Consider the following 24,279-nt stretch of genomic DNA (forward strand, 5'->3'; position numbering starts at 1 on the left):
TTATGGCTAAACGACAACCGTCATCCCGCTACTTGTTAGCGGGATCTAGAGATACCGCGAATGAATCGCGGTATGACATAGGGAACCCTTTCTTGGGTTAGCTATAGATTTACTTCGCATATTCAGCTAATTTTTATTACAATTACAACAAAATAATTTTGGCTTTGATGAAAACTGTATATGTATGTCAATCCTGTGGTCACAGCACTGGTAGGTGGGTAGGGAAGTGTATTGCATGTGACAATTGGGATACAGTTGTTGAGGAAATAGCAGTAAAAACGGGCAAAAGAAGTATATCTGCGCCAATTTTAATAAAGACGTTATCGGGTAGCGAAATTATCACTCCAAGTCGTTTTTTAACAGGAATAGAAGAATTAGATAGAGTTTTTGGTGGGGGTATCGTTCAAGGTGCTAGCATTTTAATTGGTGGCGAACCTGGAATTGGGAAATCTACCCTTTTGCTTAGAATTGCAGCTAATGTTGTGCAACTTTCCTCTTTTGAATGTCTTTATGTATCTGGCGAGGAATCTTTAGAGCAGGTGAGTCTCAGAGCAAAGCGTCTTAAGATAAATGAACCTAAAATTAAGCTTTTATCTACAGTGTCTTTAACTGATGTAGTAGCAACAATAAAGGAAAATAAAAGTATTAAATTCTTAGTAATTGACTCTATACAAACAATGTATGATAGCAGAATTACATCGGCACCAGGCACTGTAACTCAGGTCCGCACTTGCGCACATGAATTAACTATTCTTGCGAAACAATATGGTATTTCCCTCTTAATAGTTGGCCATATAACTAAGGATGGACAAATAGCTGGACCTAAAACTTTGGAGCATATGGTGGATACGGTATTATATTTTGAAGGTGAAAATAGTAATCAATATCGCATTTTACGCACTATTAAAAATAGATTTGGCCCTGCAAATGAAATTGGTGTTTTTGAGATGTCTGAAGCAGGACTTGTGCCTGTTGATAACCCATCATCATTGTTTCTGATGGCCCATGACAGAGAAGTAGTTGGCAGCGCCGTATTTGCAGGAATTGAAGGTTCAAGACCAATTTTAATGGAAGTGCAAGCATTAATAGCAGGGACTAATATGGCAACCCCAAGAAGGGCAGTAGTTGGGTGGGATATTAATCGATTGGCTATGATCATCGCGGTGCTAAATGCTTGTTGCAAAATGTTTTTGCATGATAAAGAGGTATACCTAAACATTGCAGGGGGACTCAAAATACAGGAACCATCGGCTGATCTTGCTGTTGCTGCTTCCCTTATTTCAAGTGTAGTAAATTTACCGCTGCCAACTTCTTCAATAATCTGCGGTGAAGTTGCACTTTCAGGAGAAATTAGGAATGTCTCGCATGCTGATCTCAGACTAAAAGAAGCACAAAAGTTAGGATTCAAAAAAGCAATTATGCCTAAAAATGGTAATTACTCTTCTCATGATATTGAGATAATTAAGCTTGGTCACGTAAGGGAATTAAGAGAAATTTTTAATTACAATTAAATAACGCTTCAGCAAATTCTTTGCTAGTAAACTCCCTTAAGTCCTCTATATTTTCGCCAATTCCTATAGCATGTAACTTTATCTTATAAGCTTCTGCAAGTCCAATTACCACTCCGCCCTTAGCAGTGCCATCTAACTTTGTTACGATTAGCCCGGTAACATTAACCATTTTGCTAAATGCTTCTAATTGGCTATAAGCATTTTGGCCGGTAGTTGCATCAAGAACTAAAATAACGTCATGAGGGGCAGTACCATCCAATTTCTTTATCGTTCTATATATTTTTGATAACTCCTCCATAAGGTTCACATTATTTTGCAGCCTTCCTGCTGTGTCAATTAGAACAACATCAACGTTATCCTTTATAGCTTGACTTACAGCTCTATATGCCACACTTGCAGAGTCGCTACCGTACTCTCCAGTAACAATCAAGCAATCAGAACGTTCTGCCCAAATGTTTAATTGCTCACTAGCAGCAGCTCTAAATGTGTCACACGCAACAAGCATAACGGATTTTCTCATCTCCTTATATTTATATGCAAGCTTACCTATAGTCGTGGTTTTACCATTACCGTTTACTCCGCATACCATTATTATATGTGGTTTTTTATTTAAAATTAACGGCTGCACGACTGGATTTAATATAGCTTCTATTTCATTCACTAATTGCTGCGTGATAATATTATACTCAACTTCCTTGTCAAATTTGATGCTTGTGAGCCTATCGATAATCAACTTAGAAGTTTTATGACCAATGTCCATGCTAATTAGCAATTCTTCTAGCTCATCTAAAAGCGACTGATCTAATTTTTTTTTGCCAGAAAAAATACTTTTCACTCCGTCGCTAAAGCGAGAAGAAGTTTTTAACAAGCCTTTATAAAGGTTACCAAATAAACTCAAGGGAATACTCCTTTTTAATTACAATATAGAGAATGACATGCACTACGTGTATTTGTAAAGTAAATACACTCGTAACCCATATATTTTGTGAGTAAAATATACTGTTTGCTAGTGCATTTTTCTTTAGTTTTTAACCTAAATATGTTATAATGTAGAATAGCGGTTCACAGGTAATTTTATGAGTTATAATGAGAAAATTTTAGATCATTACGAAAATCCAAGAAATGTTGGCTCTCTGGATAAAAATGATCCAAATGTTGGCACTGGTCTAGTTGGTGCACCATCGTGCGGTGATGTAATGAAATTGCAGATAAAGGTCAATGACAAAGGTGTTATTGAAGATGCAAAATTTAAAACTTTTGGCTGCGGTTCTGCCATTGCTTCAAGTTCCTTGTTAACAGAGATGATAAAGGGAAGAACCATCAGTGACGTTACACAGATAAAGAATACTCAAATAGTGGAAGAGTTGTCTTTACCTCCAGTGAAGATACACTGTTCGGTACTTGCTGAAGATGCTATAAAGGCTGCTATTCATGACTATCAAAGTAAACAAAAGAATTAAGAAGCTACGAACATGGGTGAATATCAAGAAGTAGGCGGAGGTGAAACTGTAAAAAAGAATAAAAAACTTATCACTATAACTGCGGAAGCAGTAGAAAGGATAAGGTATTTATTGGACCAAAAGAAGCATACTAACCTTGAGAAACCGGAAGAAGCAATAGGAATAAGAGTGCTAATTAAGCAAAAAGGATGTTCTGGTTTAAAATATGATATTGAATATGCATATGATACTCGTCCTTTAGAGTCGATAATTGAGGAAAACTGTAGTGATGGCCAAAAAGTTAAAGTGTTGATCGACCCAAAATCCGTCATGTTTATTCTTGGCTCTGAAATGGATTATGTAGAAGAAAAATTTTCATCGGGTTTTGTTTTCAAAAATCCTAATGAGAAAGGAAAATGTGGTTGTGGAGAGAGTTTTCATGTCTAGCAACTATTTTGCATTGTTTGAAATTGAACCAGCTTTCAATATCAGTTTTGATGAGTTAGAGAAAAAATATATTGAGCTAAGCAGGACTGATATAAATGAAAGACAGTCCCAAAACATGGAAAATATTAACAGAGCTTATCAAGTGCTAAAGTCACCACTAGAACGTGCTGAGCATTTGCTGGATTTTTTTGATGTGAAAAGCCAAAAGGACCACTTAAATTCTGAAATATTAAGTGAATCAATGGAAATAAGAGAGTATTTGCTGGACTGCGACGATCTACAATTTGCAAGCAGGATGATTGATGAAAAAATAAAAGATTGCGTTAAAAACCTAATTAACACTTTTGCTGTAAAGAATTTTGATGGAGCTGCTACACAAGTCTTAAGATTGAAATATTTATATAAGTCATTTGAGGAGGTGAAAAAGAATGCAACCAATTCAAATTTCTGAACCAAATTCAAGTGAAGTAGTTTTTGGTATAGATCTTGGTACTACCAATTCTTTGATTGCTATGGTAAATAAAGCTGGTAACGTGGAGATATTTAAAGATGAACAAGGAAGAGAACTGCTGCCTTCTGCTCTTTCATATGAAAATAATACATTGAAAACTGGCTACGATGTCGGTCAAAATGCAATCTACTCAATAAAGCGTTTAATGGGTAAAAGTGTTGAAGAATTAAATAAAGAAGGCCTCAATTTTGAAATAGATCATGAAAGCGAAAAAGTTATTAGAATAAAATGCGCAGAGGAAAAGTATCTTACTCCTATTGAGATTTCTGCTGAGATATTAAAAGCTTTATGTGAGAGGGTAAAAAAGTCTAAGGGACTGGAAGTAAAAAAAGCAGTGATTACTGTGCCAGCTTACTTTGACGATTCAGCACGTAACGCAACTAAATATGCGGCAAAATTAGCTGGCATAGAAGTTCTTCGCCTCGTTAACGAGCCAACCGCTGCAGCGCTTTCTTACTCCATTGAAAAGAACAATAGCAGTGGAATATATGCAGTTTATGACCTTGGTGGTGGAACATTTGATATTTCGATATTGAAATTGCATCAAGGAGTGTTTCAAGTTCTTGCGGTTGGTGGTGACACCAAACTCGGCGGTGATGATTTTGATCATTTGCTGAGTTCAATTGTGATTGATAAGTATAGAGAAAAGACGGCTAAGCAACTAAATTCCTTACTTATCGAATCACGTATTGTAAAAGAATACCTGAGCAAAAACACCTCAGGCATTTTTGAATTCAGCATTAACGGCAAGCCATTTGAATGTGAAATTACCAGAGAAGAATTCGAGCAGGCAATAAGTCCTTTAGTTAATAGGACTATCAATATAGTCACTCGTACTATAAGCGATATAGATCTTAAAATTGACGATATAAAAGGAGTAATTTTAGTTGGTGGTGCAACTAGAACACCATTGGTTCAAAATTCACTAGTCAAACTCTTTGGAAATAAAGTACTAAATGACGTGGATCCGGATAAAGCAGTTGCCATTGGGGCAGCTCTGCAGGCTCATGATTTAATTTCGAGCTCAAAAGATAGAAATATTCTCCTGGATGTTCTACCTTTATCACTTGGCATAGAAACTATGGGAGACATAGTTGAAAAAATCATACCAAGAAATACGCCACTACCAGTTTCAGAGATAAAAGAGTTTACAACTTATGTTGATGGGCAAACAGCAATGAAAATTCATGTTTGTCAGGGAGAACGTGAAATGATAGAGGATAACAAATCTCTAGCGCAGTTTGAACTAAAAGGTATACCGCCACTGCCTGCAGGTTCTGCAAGAGTTGAAATAGAATTCACAGTTAACGTTGACGGAATCTTGACTGTTACTGCAAGAGAAAAAACCACCAGAATCGAGCAGACAGTTGAAGTAAATTCAAGTTTTGGCTTGAGTGAAGCTGATATTCAAAATATGGTTGACCAGTCAATAAACAGCTTTGACGAGGATATGAAGGCTCGTTCCCTTGCAGGCGCTAAAATTAATGGAAATAAACTCATACACTTGGTTGAAAACAATAATAACCTTTCCACTGATCAAAAGTTGAAAAACCTATTACAAAATGCAAAAAACGCTTTACAAGGCAATGACTTGAATGAAATTAACAACACTATCGCCGAGTTAGAAAATTCTTCTTTAGAGTTGTGTGAATTAACAAATAGGTAGAAAAAGCTTACACAACCTTGTGCAATACCCTATTTAATCTCAAAGCAACATGTAACCTGAAATTAAATGGTAACCAATCGACCTTTCCTAATTTAAATGATAAACCAACTATGCTTACACGCCCAATGATATTTTCCATTGGTACAAAACCAACTTCAGGAAACCTACTATCTAAAGAATTATTTCTATTGTCTCCCATAACGAAAAATTGATCGTTAGGTACATAATAAACCGGAGTGTTATATGATAGCTTATTAGAAATGTCATCTACCAAAATCTCATGTTCCTTGCCACTTAAAAGCGTTTCTATATATCTTGGTATGTTACGATTTGACTCATAATCAAAAAAACTTTCAATTTGCCTTCGCTTTACTTTCTGATCATTTAGGTATAATTCTCCCTCTATCATTTGCACTTTGTCACCTGGTGTTCCTATTACTCGCTTAACAAACCTGATGCTGTCATTTCTTGTGGGTTTGAAAACTACTATGTCGCCACGCTTTGGAGGGGTATAAAAAATCCTGCCGCTAAAAATGTTTGGAGAAAATGGAAAGGAGTGTTTACTGTAACCGTATGAATATTTACTAGTAAAAATGTAATCCCCTTCAAGTAGGGTGCTTTTCATTGAACCAGAAGGTATATGAAATGGCTCGAATAAAAAACTACGTATTGACAGCGCAATCAACAGTAAAAAAAACAATGAAGATAAAAATCTTCCCGTTCTTATCACCCAGTTTTTGCTTAGTTCTTCCAACTTTGTTTTTCTTATAAATTAAGCTTATTATAATACATAAATTAAAAAATGGTAATATGAAATTTTATTTGTGAATGTTATTCCTCTATTCAAAACGATTTTGGTTCATTTCTTTCAACGGTGTCATCCAAGTAGCGTGACACATAACTGTACGAACATTGCAATTTGCAGGTGGCAGATGAAAGTAGCTGATGCACATCTGTACGAACATTTGCTTTTGTTAAGGTAATATGGTGTTATGAAAGTAGCTGACACTGGAATGGCTTTGTTGCATCGCTACTTATGAAAGGCTAACTATAGTTAGGATTATAAGCAACCTATTGAAAATCTTGTTTTTTTGCAATCAATCTGATCAAATTTAAGAATAGTAATTTGTTATTTATATTAATAAATTTAATTCTATTGAAAATAGCTAAAGCATTGAAATTCTTGAATTTTAGCCGGATTGGTAAATGGTAGTGAAATTTCTTTTACTCAAATTTAGGTATTCATTGACCGTTCTTGTTATAAATACCAGAATAATAAGCTACTGATATTCCCTATCTTTTTTATCTTTAATCCATCATAGCTAGCGATGCAACAAAGCCCACTGGAATCCAGGTTGTAACCGTTCACGGATTGTGAGAATGAATAAAGAACTAAGCAGTCGTAACTTTTGGAAGGGATTTTGGCCATTGAGACGTGATGTCAAAAATATCGACAACATTCTTTCCACAAATCTTTCTCCATGTTCCGACCAGGTGAAAAAGCTGTTTTTACGATAGCCGTCTAATTTGCCGTTCTGCAAGGTTGTTGATTGACTTCAGGCTTTCGTAAAAACTTCCACACCATATCCTCGGCCTTAACATCTTAATGGCCATTCTCAAACCATTTACAAGCCTTGTCATTTCATGCCCCCCCTTTTTGCATTAGTTGTGTAGCATCTTTTAATATTAGCAAGGCCTATAATAGTGCAACACTGCCTTACGTATTGCCAATCCAAATTCTACTTGCTGTAAAATAACACAATCTGCTACATCGCTGCTAATCTCAATCCCTCTGTTTATTGGCCCTGGGTGCATAACAATCGCATCTGGTTTTGCGTATGATAGCTTTTGTGAATCAAGTCCATACAAATAAAAATATTCTTTCTCTGAAGAACTATTATTCATGCGCTCTTTCTGCAATCTCAAAAGCATAATTACGTCAGCATCCTTTATACCTTCAATTAATGAATAATGGACTGAATCTACTTCAGGAAAATGCTTACAAATCAAAGTTGGTGGTGCGACCAAGTTTATCTCTGCTCCAAACATTTTTAGCAATCTTATATTTGATCTTGCAACTCTACTGTGCAGAATATCTCCACATATCACAACTTTGAGGTCCTTTATTTGCTTTTTGTGATTGCTGATTACAAGATAGTCTGCAAGAGCTTGAGTTGGATGTTCACTACTTCCATCGCCTGCATTGATTAGCGAGCAGTTAACATACTTTGCCAGTGTATTAATGATACCACTACTTTTATGCCTGATTATTATGTAATCAGGATTCATTGCATTTAATGTTTTGATCATGTCTTTTAGATCTTCTCCCTTGTTAATAGAAGAAGATCTTATTGGCAAAGTTACAACATTTGCTCCAAGGCTTTTTGCTGCTATTTCAAAAGACGCAAGTGTACGCGTTGAATCTTCAAAGAATAAATTTATTACTGTCTTATTTTCCAAGATATGACTATTTGCAACTTCTTTTTTAAGGTACTGGTTGGCCAACTTAGTTATATTTTCTACATCATCGACTGTAAGGTCTGAGATGTTTAACAAATTCCTTCTCTTGTTCATAGTTTCCTTTTCAACTACTTGAACCTATTCTACTTTCTTATTACCTTTTTTCAATAGACTTCTTGTGCAGCAATTGTTTTGGTGAAAGAACGGAAAAAGATAGTAAAGTCAAAATTAAGTTAGAAGGAAGAAAAAGTTCAGCGAGTCAAGAGTAAGGTATATTAGCATAAATCTTTCATCCCAATGTTTAGTGGCGCTGGGGATTACTTCCACTTACACTCATCCGCTATCATAACAGCCTCAAAAAGATGCTTCTCAAGTTCACTTAGAGGCAAATCACTTTGTGAATAATTTCCCCAAGATTTTAGTATATCGGAAGTTTCAACGCCTTCAATAATAGGATATTCTTGGTTTTTTTTAGCGTATAACTCTTGAGCCTGCTTGCTTACTAAAAATTCCAATAAGACTATAGCATTTTCCCTGTTTTTTGCGTTTTTTGTTACTGCTGCACCACTGATGTTTACCATTACACCGTGATCGTTGCGATTAGGAAAAAAAGCCCCTAGCTTGTCTGCAACATTCTTTTTATTTTCTGATAAAAGAATTCTCGCAAAGTAGTAGCTGTTTACTATTGCAACATCTCCCTCACCCGCTGCTACGGCGTAAATTTGATCAGCATCACCACCACTTGGTTTTCTTGCCATATTGCTCACAATTCCGCTTACCCATTCTTTCGTCTTTTCAAAACCATTATTTGCAATCATAAAAGCAATTAACGATCTGTTATATGGACTTGTAGAAGAACGCACTAATATTTTTCCTTTCCATTTTTCATTTGCTAAATCTTCATAAGTACTTAAGTCCTTAGGGTCTACTGACTCTTTATTGTAAACCAATATCCTAGCTCTTTTTGTAAGACCAAACCAATAATCTTCACTGTCTCTAAATCTTGCAGGTATAACACTTTTTAAAACCTCTGAATCTACTTGAGATAAAAGTCCTCTTTTTTTTGCTAGAATTAAGTTGATTGCATCAGCAGTCAAAAATAAGTCAGCTTCACCACCGTTTTCCATTCGTGAAAGTAGCTGAGAATAATCATCAATGATGTAACGTACTTTAATACCTGTATTTTTCGTGAATTCATCAAACAAAGTACGTACTAATTCTTCTTTGCGCGATGAATAAACATTTACCACTTGTGAGTCATTAGTTCCGTCGTTTCTGTATAAATAAGTAATAACTATCAATATAATTGCTATTAAGGATGTGAATATAAAGGCTTTTTTCATATTGGATAAAAAATAACTTCTTTCAGTTAAAGTTACCAAGATGGTACAACTTTAGCAAGTGTAAAGTTCGTTAGATAAATCATAAAAACTTCCTTGACAAGCTTCGCCAGTCCCCTTATCATGAAACTGAAGCTATTTATTTATCTTCTCTGTACAGATTAAATGACAAAAAAACTCACGTATCTGGCGTCCCATGTTTAATTTTTTGCACTATGTGCATCTTATGTCTTTATAAAATTTCTAGGTTTTTACCTAATATAAGCTGAAATGCGCTTATAAAGCATTTAAAATATCAAAAAACGCCAACTTAAAAAATGGATAGTGAATAATTAGCTACCCTAGGGTTTCTTTTGCCTTTTTTTCTGTTTAGTAAATTTCTTAATGTTTATAATTTAGATTAGTTGCGGCTTAAAAGCAACTGAATCGCGGTTATTAAACGTTTAGAATAAAAAAAACGCCATACTTGAAAGTATAATGTAAGTAATTAGCCAACCACGGGGCTTCTTTTGCCTTTTTTTTATTTGGTAAATTTCTTAATATTTATAGCTAAACAACAACCGTCATCCCGCTACTTATTAGCGGCTGAGATACCGCAGCAGTATGACGGTTCGCGGCGGCATAGTAATTCGTCATCCCGCTGCTTGTTAGCGGGATCTATGTTAAGGTATAGTAGGGGATCTATGTTAAGAGATACCGCGAATGAATCGCGGTATGACGGTTCGCGGCGGCATGACGAGAAAGGGGCTACTCGGATGACACCCTCTTGGATGGAAACCAGTGTCAGCTACTTTCATGACAAGAAGAGGGTACTGGAATGACAAAGTGGAGGGTCTGCTTCTGTCATCCTATGATAGCTAAAAAGACCTGGATTCCAGCGTCACGCGCTGGAATGACATTGTAGGGTGTTATCTGAGTCCTTTTTTCCGTCATCCGAGGACCGTATGACGTCATCCAAGCAGCGTGACTACTTGGATCTAGCGCTGAATTACCAAGTCCAGTCAAGTGCAACATCATCACCTACTGGAATGTCAAATTTCGGTTGTGACATTACGTTCTTTACAGCTTCTTGAAATCCATTATTACTAGCATTGACATCAATTGTAACGCTTGTTTTGAATTTGTCATCGCTTGTGAGTCTATTAAATATTGCATCCTCTGATGGAATTAGCCCTCTACTGTTTAAGAACTGTTTTGCTGTTTGTTCAGTTCCAACATTATACTCTGCTTTATCTGTGCTAGCTATGGCGTCCCCCAATTTATCCACTAGAATTGATTTGTCGCCGTCTTGTGCAGGAAGTATAGCTTCCGCGAAAGCTTTTTTGTTTGCTGCCTCTGTAAGGTTGGAAGCATCGATTTTAGCAAACGCAGTATCTGCTACTGATTTAGTATAAACCTTCTTAGTATCATCAGTACCAACTGTTGCAAGAGCAGGAACTAGAACATCCACGACAGCTTTTTCTGCAACTTTTGTTCCAAGATCTGCAGTTTTAACAAAAGGATATTTATCAGCTAAGAAATCTTTTGCTATTTTTTCCTGACCAGCAGCACCATATACTTTGTCGTTAGAGGTTGTCCGGAAACAAGTAAAAGGCTATAATATCTGAAATTTTAGTACGGGGTAAAGATGAGAAAAAAGTATCCAACAGATCTAAGCGAAAGGGAATGGGCAAGAATAGAAAAACACTTCAGAGTATCATACAAGAAAGGAGGAAGGCCGCCAAAGTATAGCAAAAGAGAAATATTAGAAGCAATTTTCTATGTATTGCGTACAGGGTGTCAATGGCGGTATTTACCAAATGATTTTCCGCTATGGAAGACTGTGTATGAGCAGTTCAGGCAATGGAAGAAGCAGGGAATTTTTGAGAAAATGAATTATGAAATTACAAAATATAGTAGAAGAAAAATAGGAAGGAATGAGCAGCCGAGTGCCTGTATAGTAGATAGTCAATCTGTAAAGACTACAGAAAAGGGGGGATCAAAGGCTATGATGGAAGTAAAAAAGTAAAGGGTAGAAAAAGGCATATAATTACAGACACTCAGGGTTTTATACTAGGTTGTTACGTAGGCGCTGCTAACGAAAATGATAGAGATGGTATTAAAATAGCATTAAACAATATGAGAACAAAATATACTAAAGTTAAAAAAATGTGGGCTGACATGGGATACCAAGGAAGAAATTTAAAGAATCACATAAAGGAAGAATATGACATAGATATTGAAATTGTTAAAAGGCCTCCATGTAGATTTTGGGTGCACAAAGATACGCCACCTGAGCTACTACCAACAAGAGAACAAGGGTTTAAAGTACAGCCAAGAAGATGGGTTGTAGAAAGGACTTTTGCTTGGGTTAATAGGAATAGAAGGCTATCGAAGGAGTATGATTTACTCACAACATCCACTGAGAATTTCATATACCTAGCTATGAGTAGGGTTATGTTAAAGAGGGAATATGCTTGAATTTACTAGTTTCCGGACAACCTCTTAGCATTATTTTGAACCCTATCCAAAGCTTCCCCAAGTTTATTTACTAAAATTGATTTGTTGCCGTCTTGTGCAGGAAGTATAGCTTCTGCGAAAGCTTTCTTGCTTGCTGCATCTGTAAGGTTGGAAGCATCGATTTTAGCAAAAGGATATTTATCAGCTAAGAAATCTTTTGCTATTTTTTCCTGACCAGCAGCACCATATACTTTGTCGTTAGCATTATTTTGAACCCTATCCAAAGCTTCCCCAAGTTTATTTACTAAAATTGATTTGTTGCCGTCTTGTGCAGGAAGTATAGCTTCCGCGAAAGCTTTCTTGTTTGCTGCATCTGTAAGGTTAGAAGCATCGATTTTAGCAACTATGTTAGCTCCAGTAAGTTTGCCTAGCATAGCAGTTACACCAGGATCAGTTGCATTGGAACCATCAACTTTAAGAACTTTATTTGCATCTATAAGTTTGCCTAGCATGGCAGTTACACCAGGATCAGTTGCATTGGAACCATCAACATTAACTTTACCATCGAATTTAGTATCTGCTGCTGTTTTAGTATAAACACCATTATCACCAGCACCTGCTGCGAGCCGTGGTACTAAATCGGCTATGCTTGTTATAGGCACTTGATTACCGTTGTCATCATAACGTAACAACTCAGCTTTAGTAGCTAATTCAGTATTTGCTGCTGTTTTAGTATACACCCTATTGTTATTAGTACCACCTGTTGTAAGGGCAGTTACAAAAGGGTCTGATATGTTGGTACCATCAACATTAAGTTTGTTAGCTAATGCAGCATCGGCAGCAGCTTTAGTATAAACACCATTAGCACCATCCCGTGCTGCTAGTGCTGTTACGAAAGCAGGCAACTGAAGATTGCTACCAGTAACATTAACTTTATCATTGAATTTAGTATCTAATGTTCCTTTAGGATACATTTGTGGATCCTGGCCTGCTGTAAGCTTTCCTACTAAAGCATTTATAAAATCATTGTCGTTTATGAGTTCTTGTTCTGTTTTATTACTCAATCGATCATTCAACGCCATATCACACTCTCCGTTAATTATAAAAACCATAGCATGCATGAAAAAAGTATAATTTTCGTTAATGCTAGATTTTACATAAGTTTTTTTTGAGGTTTGTCGTTTCAGAATTCTTCTCTTGCTATCCCAGTCCCCTCTCCTGTCATCCGAGTAGCTGACACTGGGATCCAGTTTTCCATATAATCTCATCGAAAATGTTGTAACCACTTTCTATACTAGTTTGCTTGCTCACAAGCAAACTTTCCTGGATCCCAGTGGGCTTTGTTGCATAGCAGCAGAAAAATTAGTGATTACTGACAAAATTCATTATAAATAGCGATTTAACTGTTGAAGGAAAAATATGCCACAAAAAATGAGGGTCAGTAACCATAGCGAATATAACAAATTTCTAGAAAAAAGAGGAAATATTTTTCATTATATCAACGAAGCCATAGAAAAGTGGTACGAGAATGGTCCAAAAATACCAGGTGGCAACAATATTTATAGCGATAAAGTTGTAATTTTGGTGCACATAATAACTTGTTTATTTAGAATAGGCCTGAGGCAAACAGTTGGGTTTATAGCAGGATACCTTGAGCAAATTGGGAAAAATTTGCAAGTTATCAGCTATTCACAATCATCAAGAAGGTTTAAGAAACTCAATATTAAGATCAATGATTGCAGAAAATAATATGGAAGATATCGAAATTGCTATAGACAGTACAGGAATTAGTATATACAACAACACTCCTGGTCATAGCAAAGAAAATAGCGAAGATAGAAAGTATCGCAGCTATGAACAGACAAGAAAATTGCATGTAATGTTGAATACAAACAGCAAAAAAGCCATAGCTGTAAAATACAGTAACGGCTGATCACTATGGAGCTTGTGATTTGCTAAAAGAAGTCGATTTTCAGTATGTCATAAAAGTACTATATGCAGATAGGGCATATGACAGAGAAAAGCTCTATAAGCTGTGTAATCAATATGGTATAAAAACGAAAATTCCTCCGAAAAACAACGCAGCAGAGCATCCAAAGTTAGACTATATGGCTGAGAGAAATTCTGCAGTCAAGCTCATAAAGTCATATGATGAAGATGGTATAAAGAAGTGGAAAAAAGAGATGAGTTATGGAAAAAGATCTTATATAGAAAGTTTTTTCTCGCGACTGAAACAAACATTCGGGTTTAGTTTTAGGAATAAATCTGAGACAAATAGAGAGAAGGAACTACTTGTTAAATGCTATTTGCTCAATAAGTTCACTGATATTGGTATGGCTAAATTTGAGATAGCTTCATAAATTTATTGTGCGTTACCTACTATCCGAAGAGCGATGCAACAAAGCCATCCCAGTGTCAGCTACTTGGATGACAGAGGGGAGTGGGATGACAGAAGATGATGGAGTGACAGGGAGTAATACAAAAAGTTTCGTCATCCCCATTGAATCGGCTTTAAAATCGATGTTCAAAGTTGAAATTTCCCTAGAAGATGCGGGGAAAATCAGAAAAGGTCAGGAAGTTGTATTAAATAACTTGCGTAATTTAAAGAATCATGATATTTGTTGTACGGTGGTGGGTAGTGTACCTATTGCAATCTGCAGTTTTATTTATGGTTGTGTGAAACCTATTCGTGTTTTTAATATTTAAAATGAGGTTTAGATGTCGATAACATCCGAAAAGAAAAAGAGTTTGATAAATATATATGCAATTAAAGAAGATGATACAGGTTCATCTTTTGTACAATGTGCAATTTTGACCGAGAGGATCAGTAACTTAACTGAGCATTTTAAAGTGCACAAGCATGACCATCACTCTAAGCGTGGTTTACTTATATTGATAGGTAGAAGACGCAAGCACTTAAATTATTTAAAGCGTAAATTTGGTAATGAAGCCTATCAGGAATTAATAGAGAAGTTAGGCATTAGAAAATAATCGAGGAATTTAGTATGTTTAAAATTATAAAAAAATCTATAGAGTGGGGTGGTCGTACCTTATCTTTAGAAACAGGAAAAATAGCACGCCAAGCACATGGTTCAGTAGTTGTAAATTACGGTGATACTTCTGTTTTAGTAACTGTTGTAAGTAAAAAGAAGGAAGAAAATGTTGATTTTCTTCCTTTAAATGTACAGTTTATCGCAAAAAGCTATGCCATGGGTAAGATCCCTGGCGGCTTTTTTAAAAGAGAAGGCAAGCCATCTGATAGAGAAACTTTAATCTCAAGGGTAATAGATAGAAGTATAAGACCACTATTCCCAGAAGGATTTCATGATGAAATTAGTGTGGTGTGCAATCTATTAACTTATGATACAGTCAATCCTCCTGAAGTGCCAGCATTGATTGGTGCTGTTGCAGCTCTTGCAATTTCTGGTGTTCCCTTTCACTTTACTATAGCTGGAGTGATGGTTGGTTGTGATGAAAATAATAACTATATACTCAACCCTTCTGTTCAAGAGATGAAAGCAAGCAGCTTGGATCTGTTTTTGTCTGGTGATGAAAATTCAATTTTAATGGTTGAATCAGAAGTGAAAGAGCTCTCTGAAGAAAATGTTTTTAATGCAATAAAATTTGGCCATGAACACCTTAAGCCTGTCATTAAGCTCATAAAAGAGTTTGCTGATACAATTGGCAATAAACCTGAGAGCTTTGCCCCTATTGATGCATCAGATATAACACAAGAGCTCGAAAAATACGGTAAAGATTTTGAAAAAGCATATTCGCAAACAGTAAAACAAGAGCGAGTTCAAGCTCTAGAAGCGATCAGAGAGAATATATTGAATACTCTTAAAGAAACTGGAAAAGACGAAAAGTTAATTACGTATGCAGTAAAAAACTTTGAAAGATCTTTAGTACGTGAAATAATTAGGAAGAAAAGTGTAAGGATAGACGGTCGTAAGCATGATGAGATAAGTCAGATAAAAGTTGAAGTTGATATTCTGTCCAAAACTCACGGTTCTGCACTATTTACAAGAGGCAATACTCAGGCACTGGTTGTTACTGCTCTTGGCACCACTCAAGATGAGCAAATTGTGGATGATATTGAAGGGGATAGACGTGAGCATTTCATGTTGCATTATAACTTTCCCTCATTTGCTGTTGGAGAAACTTCTGCTGCGCGTGCACCAGGAAGAAGAGAAATCGGTCATGGCAAACTTGCTTGGAAAGCAATTCATCCTGTTTTACCCGATAAGTCTGAATTTCCTTATACAATAAGAGTAGTGTCCGAAATTTTGGAGTCTGATGGTTCTTCTTCTATGGCAACAGTTTGTGGGACTTCTCTTGCTTTAATGGATACGGGTGTGCCAATAAAGGCCCCTGTTGCTGGAATTGCTATGGGTCTCATCAAAGATAAAGACGAGTATGTAATACTTTCCGATATACTTGGTGATGAAGATTATCTTGGTGATATGGACTTTAAAGTAGCAGGAACTAGTGAAGGGGTTACGGCGCTACAAATGGACATGAAAATTTCTGGTATAAGCTTTGAAATTGTTGAAAAATCTTTAGAACAGGCAAAAGCTGGAAGATTACATATTTTAGAAAAATGAATGCAGTGATTTCAGAACACAGTGATGATGTCAAAGACCATGCACCAAGGATGTTATCATTTTACATAGATAAAGACAAAATTTCTGCTGCTATAGGTTCTAAGGGGAAAAATATACGCAGTGTGTGTGAAAGAAGTAATGCAAAAATTGAAATAGGAGATGATGGTAAAGTTTCTGTTTTTGCTACGAGTGGCACTGAAGCTGAAATTGCAAAGAGTATGATGATTGATTCAATAACAGAACTAGAACAAGGTTCTATAGTTGATGTCAAGGTTGTAAGAATAGAGAAGTCTATTGTAGAGCTTGAATTTCTTAATGGCAGAAAAGGAAAAATGCACATAAGTGAAGTAGCTAATGAACATATAGATTCTATAGAGAGCGTACTTAAACAAGATGATACTTTCAAAGCACTAGTAATTGACTTCGAAAAAGGTGGGTGTCCAAAGTTGTCAAGACGTCGGGTTGATCAAGAGACGGGAGAGTTTTTTGAAGGTGAGCTTTACAACGAGGAAAGGAAAGATGGTCCAAATGACAGGGATAATTATTACAATAATTCATTTAGTAGAAAACCTGGAGGAAGTCACCATAAGAGGCCTCCTCGTCCTCGTTCTGGTTTCAGCAACAGAAATAGGCCGAAATTTGGTAATAATGATTCATCATCAGGTTTTTATTAAGAGTAAACTTCTTGCGTTACCTCTCGTCATTCCAGTGCTTAACACTGGAATGACACCCTTTCTGGTGAAGGTTGTTCTCAAATCACAATGTTAGTACAATTGTGGTGTTAGCTATAGCTAACCCAAGGTATCCGTTCAGCGGAGTGGTAGAATAAGGTAGACAAAGTGATCTAAAAAGATAATCATAGAGCAAAAGTGAGGTAATGTGGTAAACCTTTTAGAACTTTGCAAAAATTTACAGCAAAAAATAGAAAAACTGAAAGCAGAGATAGAAAACTTAAAAGCAGAAAATAAAGCTTTAAAGATAGAGAACGCTGAATTAAAGGAAAGGCTTGGTTTAAACTCGAAAAATTCATCTCTACCGAGCTCTAAAGAATTGTACAAAACAAAAAAGGACAAGCCAAAAAGCGAAAGGAATGTTGGCGATCAGGTTGGGCATAAAGGAAATTTTCATGCTACAATGGAAGCGGATAAAGTAGTAAAAATAGAGTTGCCTAATATTTGCGAATGCGGAGGAGAGCTTGTAATATGCGAAAAACCTTATGTTCACCAAAAAGTTGATCTTCCGGAAATTAGGCCTTATGTAGTAATTGGAACATGGTCGTTGTCGGAGATGCAGAAAAAGAAAAAGTAGCAAGTTACCAGAAGGTGTTACGCCAGATACATTTGGTCCAAGGGTTAAGTCTATAATTGCAGCACTCAGCGGATTTTACAAAAACTCAAAGCATGAAGTGGCTAGTATCATAAATGACATTTTTAATTTGAACATAAGTGTTGGCAGCATATCAAATAGTGAACACAGAGTTGCATTAAAATGCGAAAAAACATATGAGCAAATCGAACAAGAAATAAGCAGAAGTGAGGTTTTGCATATCGATGAAACCAGTCACTATAACAAAGGAAAACTTGGCTGGTGTTGGATGTTTGCAAGCAATACGGCAAGTTTTGTAAAATTGACAGAATCAAGAGGAATGAAGGTTTTGCAAGACAGCACATTTTGCAATCGCAATAGTTTGATAGTAACTGATAGATATTCAGCCTACAACTACTTTAATGATAAGAAAAGGCAAATCTGCTGGGCTTATTTAATAAGAGATTTTGAAAGGCTGGCTCATAGCTGGAACATTGAAGTTAAGATTCTTGGCTGTTATGTAAGAGATGTCACTACTGAATTATTTGCACTAAAAAAAGCTTTACTAAAAAATGAGATAGACATTTTAAGATTTGCCAGACGTGCAAGAAAATTGCGAAAACGTACAAGGTATTATTTGAAGGAAATATCTCGCTTACCTGAAGCAATTGGAGCTTCTCGAGTTGCAAAGAATATTTTGAAATCTGAAAGAATGATGTGGAAATTTTTAGATGACCCAGAAAATATTCCGCTGACAAATAACCATGCTGAACAGCAAATTCGGCATTATGTCGTTTATCGCAAAAATTCATATTTTACCCAATCGAAGCGGGGAAATGCATTCCTTGAACGGATAATTTCATTATACTTGACATGGAAACAAAGGGGTCTCAATCCTTTCCAAAACCTCTTATCTATCATCTCTTACACCGCTTAGCTGAACGGATACACGTGAATGTTGCAATTACAAAAGCGATCTCTACTAGGAGGATGTCATTTCAGTGCCCCTGTGATGTCATTCCAGTGCTCCTTTTTTTGTCATCCCAGTGTCAGCTACTTGGATGACAGGGGAGGGAGGTGCTACCCTGACAATCGTCATCCCGCTACGTGTTAGCGGGATCTAGAGATACCGCGAATGAATCGCGGTATGACGGTCTGCAGCGGTATGACGTAGGGCTGCACTAGCTATATCATGCATTTTATTAACCGACACTATAAACAATATCCTTACAATTATGAGATTGAACCACAACTTGCTCAAGCGTTAAGCTGCTGCGTTTAGCGTCTTTACTGTGATTTTCCCCAAGAACATTTGTTCTTTCTCGTTTTATTTCCTCAATGAATTTCCCATTAACATCTTTAGGATCATTCTCTTCTTCAGAATATATAAGGTTAGTGCAATTTGTTTTTCTATAATAATGTATGCCAAAACCCACAATGAGTAATGCAAGTATACCAGAACCTATAAGTAATGATAATCCTATGTTATTAGTCAAAGGGTTTTGGTAAAATTTTTGTACACCATTAACACCATGTGTTGCAAGTAGCCCTAGAGGAAACGCTATATTTGCAGCAACTACACCAGTAAATAATGCAGTAAATATTGGTCTGTCGTTAATTACTGATTTTATTTTATTAGTTCTAGTAATTACTTTTTCGTCAATGTTAGTGAAGCCTTGTTTAGCTTCCCAAGCATTAAGTACAAAATTTGAATGAGTGCCATTGCTATATTCCAGTCTTACAGATTTTATAGCTTTATCTTTTGGCTGGTGCTCCAACACCTCAGCTAAAATTTTATCCGCATCTTTTTTTTGAATGGAATGTTCTTCAGTATCTATAAATTGCCTTGTTGCAAAAAATATTGGACCAATTGCAAGCAATGCAGCAAGTGCGATAACTGGTATAGTGATATATTTTGGGCTGTTTGTAAAAAATGCAATAAATTTTGCTTTATCTTGTAAATATAATAAAGCTGCAGATATACTGAGTATAATAGCACTTGCACCAAAAATTATAAAACCCTTCTGCTGCATGGCATACTTTGCTCTTGGCAAGAATCTGTTTGTTTTTTTATTTTTTAAAATTGCATCGTCATTTATGTTAAATTTACTATTTGTAAGCAAAGACTTTTTAGAGCCATCTGCTGCGCTTGTGTATGATGGTAGTGAGCCAGTTGGAGGTATACTTGAGCTGTTAGTTCTTTGTAAATCTTCTAATATTTCACTATTCCAAGGTGGACTAAATACTGTCTCTTGAAAAGGTGATCTGCTTAGAGTGGGATTTTGTGGCACGTCAACATGAGTTTCTTCACCTTTTGTTTCTTCTAGGGAAGGAGGTGATACTTGAGTCTCAAGAGTTAACGGATCTCTTGAATTAGCATTGCTGTTTTTTTTCTCTTTAAATTCTTCCTCTAACAAAGCTTCTAAAGCTGTATTTTCATCATTTTTTTTCGGAGTACTTGTCCTAAGTGCTGGTATTGGTAAAATTCCTGGTGTTATCTCGCCATCTTCACTTATTGATGTGGAAGAAATTAATGTTACTGTTTGTTCTTCATTTACTGGTCCAGGCATATTCACTCCAAAATTAATTACTATGCTGCATTGATTACGCTATAGTTATTAAGATATAGTAAATACCAATTTACGGATAATTATTAGTATAGAAATTGTCTATCAAAGATTCTTTCATTCAGAGGGTAATCTTTGTCAAAAAGCAAAGTGATTGTGTTCTCATGGTCTTTTTGTATTTTTATCTGTGATATATCATGAAATTCTTTGTAATCTGATACTACAAGTGCTGGACGGTTTTTTGTGTCGTTAATGTCAATTTGTACGATTGTATCGTTTGATATTAACGCTCCATTCCAATGCCTTGGGTAATAGCTATTGATAGAGGTTAATGCAAGTAAATTTGAATTTAGCGGCAAGATTGGGCCACCGGCAGAGAAGTTGTATGCAGTGCTGCCTGTGGGGGTAGATAATATTACTCCGTCCCCTCTAAATTTCTCTACTTTTAGCTTATCGTTGATAGTAATATTCATCTCTACTATTTGGTTCGCTTTTCTAAAAACGTATACTTCGTTTACTGCTATGTAATGATATCTCTTGCCACTTGTGTCTGTTGCTTCCATTTTTAGCAAAGTTAACTGAGTTGAAGTTGCATGCTCTATATGATCAATTAAATCTTCACTGCAGCTAAAGCATTTATTCATCAAAAACCCAACATTGCCAGTGTTTATCCCATACACATGCATGTTTTTATTTTCTATAACGTAATTATGCAAGGTACGCAGCATAAAGCCATCACCGCCAACAACTATCAGTAGATCAATTTCGGACTTATTTTCTTCTGTTATATTGATAAAATTAAGTTTCTTTAATAGTTTAGATACTTCCTGCGATTTTGGTGATGGAGAAGCAACATAGCCTATATTTTTGTATTTATGCATGCTTCAGTAAACTCTCTAAAACTTAAAGAGGAGGAGAATTAGAAAATGCTTCCATATTTATCGTTAAACTTAGCTAATTTGCTAGTTTTACTTGCTAACCCGCTTGTCAAACTTCCAGTCCATGCAGGGTGAGTAAGAGGATCTCTATCAAGTTTTACCCTATCTCCCTCCTTTCCATAAGTGGAACGAGTTTCAAACTCTTGACCGTCTGTCATAACTATAATAATTTTATGATAATTCATTGTTGCTTATAAACTTTTAGTCAGTTAATATTCTAGTGAACTTAATTCACTAAGTCAATCATTATTCTAAAATATTGACAAAAAATAGATAAAATGTTATACTCAATAGGGAATAAATAATAGTTATCATGATTTTCGCTTTCCCTGGTCAGGGCTCTCAGTTTGTAGGAATGGGAAGGAGCTTATATAGTGAGTTTTCCGTTGCAAGACAAGTATTTAATGAAGTAGATAGCATATTGGGTAGAAAGCTGTCTCATTTAATCTTCAACGGTCCTATTGAAGAATTAACCATTACAGAAAACGCTCAGCCAGCTATAATGGCAGTATCAATTGCAATGCTACGTGTTATGGAGCATATGTTTGGCAAATCTCTTTTCACTGATCACAATGTTAAATATGTTTGTGGGCATTCAGTTGGCGAATATACAGCGCTGTGTGCTGCAGGAGCGTTAACGCTTGAGTCTGCAATCAAGCTGCTGAAAGTTCGCAGCGAAGCAATGCATGAAGCTTCACTGAAATGTAAAGGCGGAATGGTTGCGTTGCTTGGAGCAGAGATAAATGAAGTGGAAGATATATTGAAATCAGTTCAAATTGACGGAATTTGTGAAATTGCAAACGATAACGGTGGCGGACAAGTGGTTATAAGTGGCACTAGAGAAGCTCTTGAAATGTTACCCGATTTATTCAAAAACTCGAGTGTGAGGAAACTAATTAAATTACAGGTTAGTGGGCCTTTTCATTCATCTCTTATGAAACCTGCTGATGAAAAAGTTTTGGAGTTTTTGAAGGGTATTAAAATAACCCGTCCTATAGTTCCTTTGATAACAAATGTTACAGCTAAAGAGGAGAGTGATCCCAAAGTTATAAAAACTTTACTCGCCAAGCAAGTTGTAAGCAGAGTGAAATGGAGAGAAATGGTTTTGTATATGTCAAGCCGTGGCATTAACAAATTTGTTGAAATTGGCCCTAATAAAGTTTTATCTAATTTGGTCAAAAGAATTGACCAATCTATCAGTACAAAAAATATAGATAGTATTGGTGATATTGACAGCTTCTTTAATGAATCATTAGTACTAACAGCGAAAAATTTAAAAGTTGGATTAAGTTAAAACACATCTATTTGATGTCATTCCGGTGCATAACGCTGCCTAGCTGGAATGACAGAGGGTAATGCAAGAAATCAATGAACTACCTGTCATTTCATCAGGTTTCTTAATTCCAAGTAGCTGTAAAATAGTAGGGGCGATGTCAGATAACCTTCCGTCTCTTAGTTTTAGATTATCGCAAGACACAATAAATGGCACTTTATTTAGAGTGTGTGCTGTATGAGGTGTATTATTTTCTTCATCGAACATACATTCCACATTACCATGGTCTGCAGTAACAATTAATGCGGTGTTGCTTGACTTTTTAACAGCACTCAGCACTTTTGCAAGACAATCATCTACAGCTAGCACAGCTTTCTCGGCTGCTTTTATATTACCTGTATGTCCTACCATATCAGGATTAGCGTAATTTACAACTATCAGTGCGAATTCTTGGGAGTGAATTTTTTCTACAAGCTTTTCTGTGAGCTCGAAGGCTGACATTTCGGGCTGCAAATCGTAAGTTTGAACTTTTGGTGAGGGAATGAGTATTCTTTCTTCACCAGAGAAAGGTTCTTCTTTTCCACAATTGAAAAAGAAAGTCACATGAGCGTATTTCTCGGTTTCGGCGATACGTAATTGTTGCAATTTATTGTCTTCTATTGTTTGTCCTAGAGTATCAGCGAAAGAAGTAGGAGGAAAAATATAAGGGATCTGAAGATCTTTTTTATATTTCATCATGCTTAGAATTGAAGAGAATTTTGCTACCTTAGCGTAATCTGTTTTGCCAAGCAAAATACTTGCTAATTGTATCATTCGATCAGCACGAAAGTTAGCCAACAGCACTCCATCTTCTGGTTTTATACCTTGATAGTCACCTATTACTGCGGGCCTGATAAACTCATCAGTTATGTTATTTTGATAATTTTCATCAATCAACGATACTGCATTATCATGACGAGGTGCCTTTGCAAATGCGATAGCCTCATAAGCTTCAATTGTTCTCTCCCACCTGTTATCACGGTCCATAGCATAGTAACGCCCAGAAACAGTAGCAATTCTTATGTCATTTCCCTTTATACTCTTTATAAATTCTTGAATGCATTTTTTTCCTGAATTTGGCAATGTGTCTCTGCCATCTAAAAATGCATGTATCACCACTTTGATTCCATGCTGTGATATTTTATTTGCTAAAGTTGAAATATGCTTTTGATGCGAATGAACACCGCCATCTGACACTAATCCCATTATATGGCATACTCCGTTCTTACTTTTTAGATTACTAATAAAACTTTGTAGATTTACATTGTTTTCTATTGTTCCAATCTCTTGATTAATGCGCTGAAGGCTTTGTATTACCACTCTACCACTGCCAATATTCATATGGCCAACTTCTGAGTTACCTATTTGACCACCAGGTAACCCCACATCAGTTCCACAGGCGGATAAACTGCATTTTGGATAATTAGAGCTAATATATTGCCAACAGGGTGGATTTGCGTTGCTAATAGCATTGTATTTACTGTTTTCTACTCCATTTCCCCAACCATCTAGTATACATAAAACGACTGATTTAATGCCCATATAAAATCAACACTAAAATTCAACAGAGAAGAGCTCCCCGGGCCGGATTCGAACCAGCGACCAATTGGTTAACAGCCAACTGCTCTACCACTGAGCTACCGAGGAATAAACCGTTTTTAATTTACCATGTTGAACGTTGGTTGTAAACGTTTTTTGTGTAGACTTTAAGTCCAACTGGTCACAGAAACGAAAAAACTT

General features: G+C 36.1%; 2 protein-coding genes and 1 non-coding gene across 5 annotated transcripts; 2 read left to right on the forward strand and 1 right to left on the reverse strand.

The window, feature by feature from the left end:
- The first annotated feature begins 17 nt into the window (after window positions 1-17).
- Window positions 18-1,995, forward strand: LOC123257883 (DNA repair protein RadA-like). 3 transcript variants are annotated; one of them, XR_006507935.1, is made up of 4 exons: window positions 22-539; window positions 601-722; window positions 787-851; window positions 914-988. XR_006507935.1 is itself a non-coding variant. In XM_044717853.1 (2 exons), the coding sequence occupies exons 1-2, from the start codon at window positions 503-505 to the stop codon at window positions 1,509-1,511; spliced, it is 948 nt and encodes a 315-aa protein (XP_044573788.1). In that variant the 5' UTR covers window positions 18-502; the 3' UTR covers window positions 1,512-1,995. The 3 variants fall into 3 exon arrangements, 1 of the variants encoding a protein (XP_044573788.1); XR_006507934.1 differs by having other exon boundaries at window positions 21-539; window positions 601-851; XM_044717853.1 differs by having other exon boundaries at window positions 18-539; window positions 601-1,995.
- Window positions 1,996-3,503: 1,508 nt separating this feature from the next.
- Window positions 3,504-5,937, forward strand: LOC123257884 (chaperone protein HscA-like). Its single transcript, XM_044717854.1, has one exon. It carries the CDS (start codon window positions 3,826-3,828, stop codon window positions 5,572-5,574), a length of 1,749 nt encoding a protein of 582 aa, XP_044573789.1. The 5' UTR covers window positions 3,504-3,825; the 3' UTR covers window positions 5,575-5,937.
- An 18,177-nt stretch (window positions 5,938-24,114) lies between these two features.
- Trnan-guu lies at window positions 24,115-24,186 on the reverse strand. Its single transcript has one exon. It is a non-coding gene; the product is annotated as a tRNA-Asn (tRNA).
- Window positions 24,187-24,279: the final 93 nt, after the last annotated feature.

Source organism: Drosophila ananassae, assembly GCF_017639315.1.
Source record: "Drosophila ananassae strain 14024-0371.13 chromosome 4 unlocalized genomic scaffold, ASM1763931v2 tig00000073, whole genome shotgun sequence".
Lineage (NCBI taxonomy): Eukaryota > Metazoa > Arthropoda > Insecta > Diptera > Drosophilidae > Drosophila > Drosophila ananassae.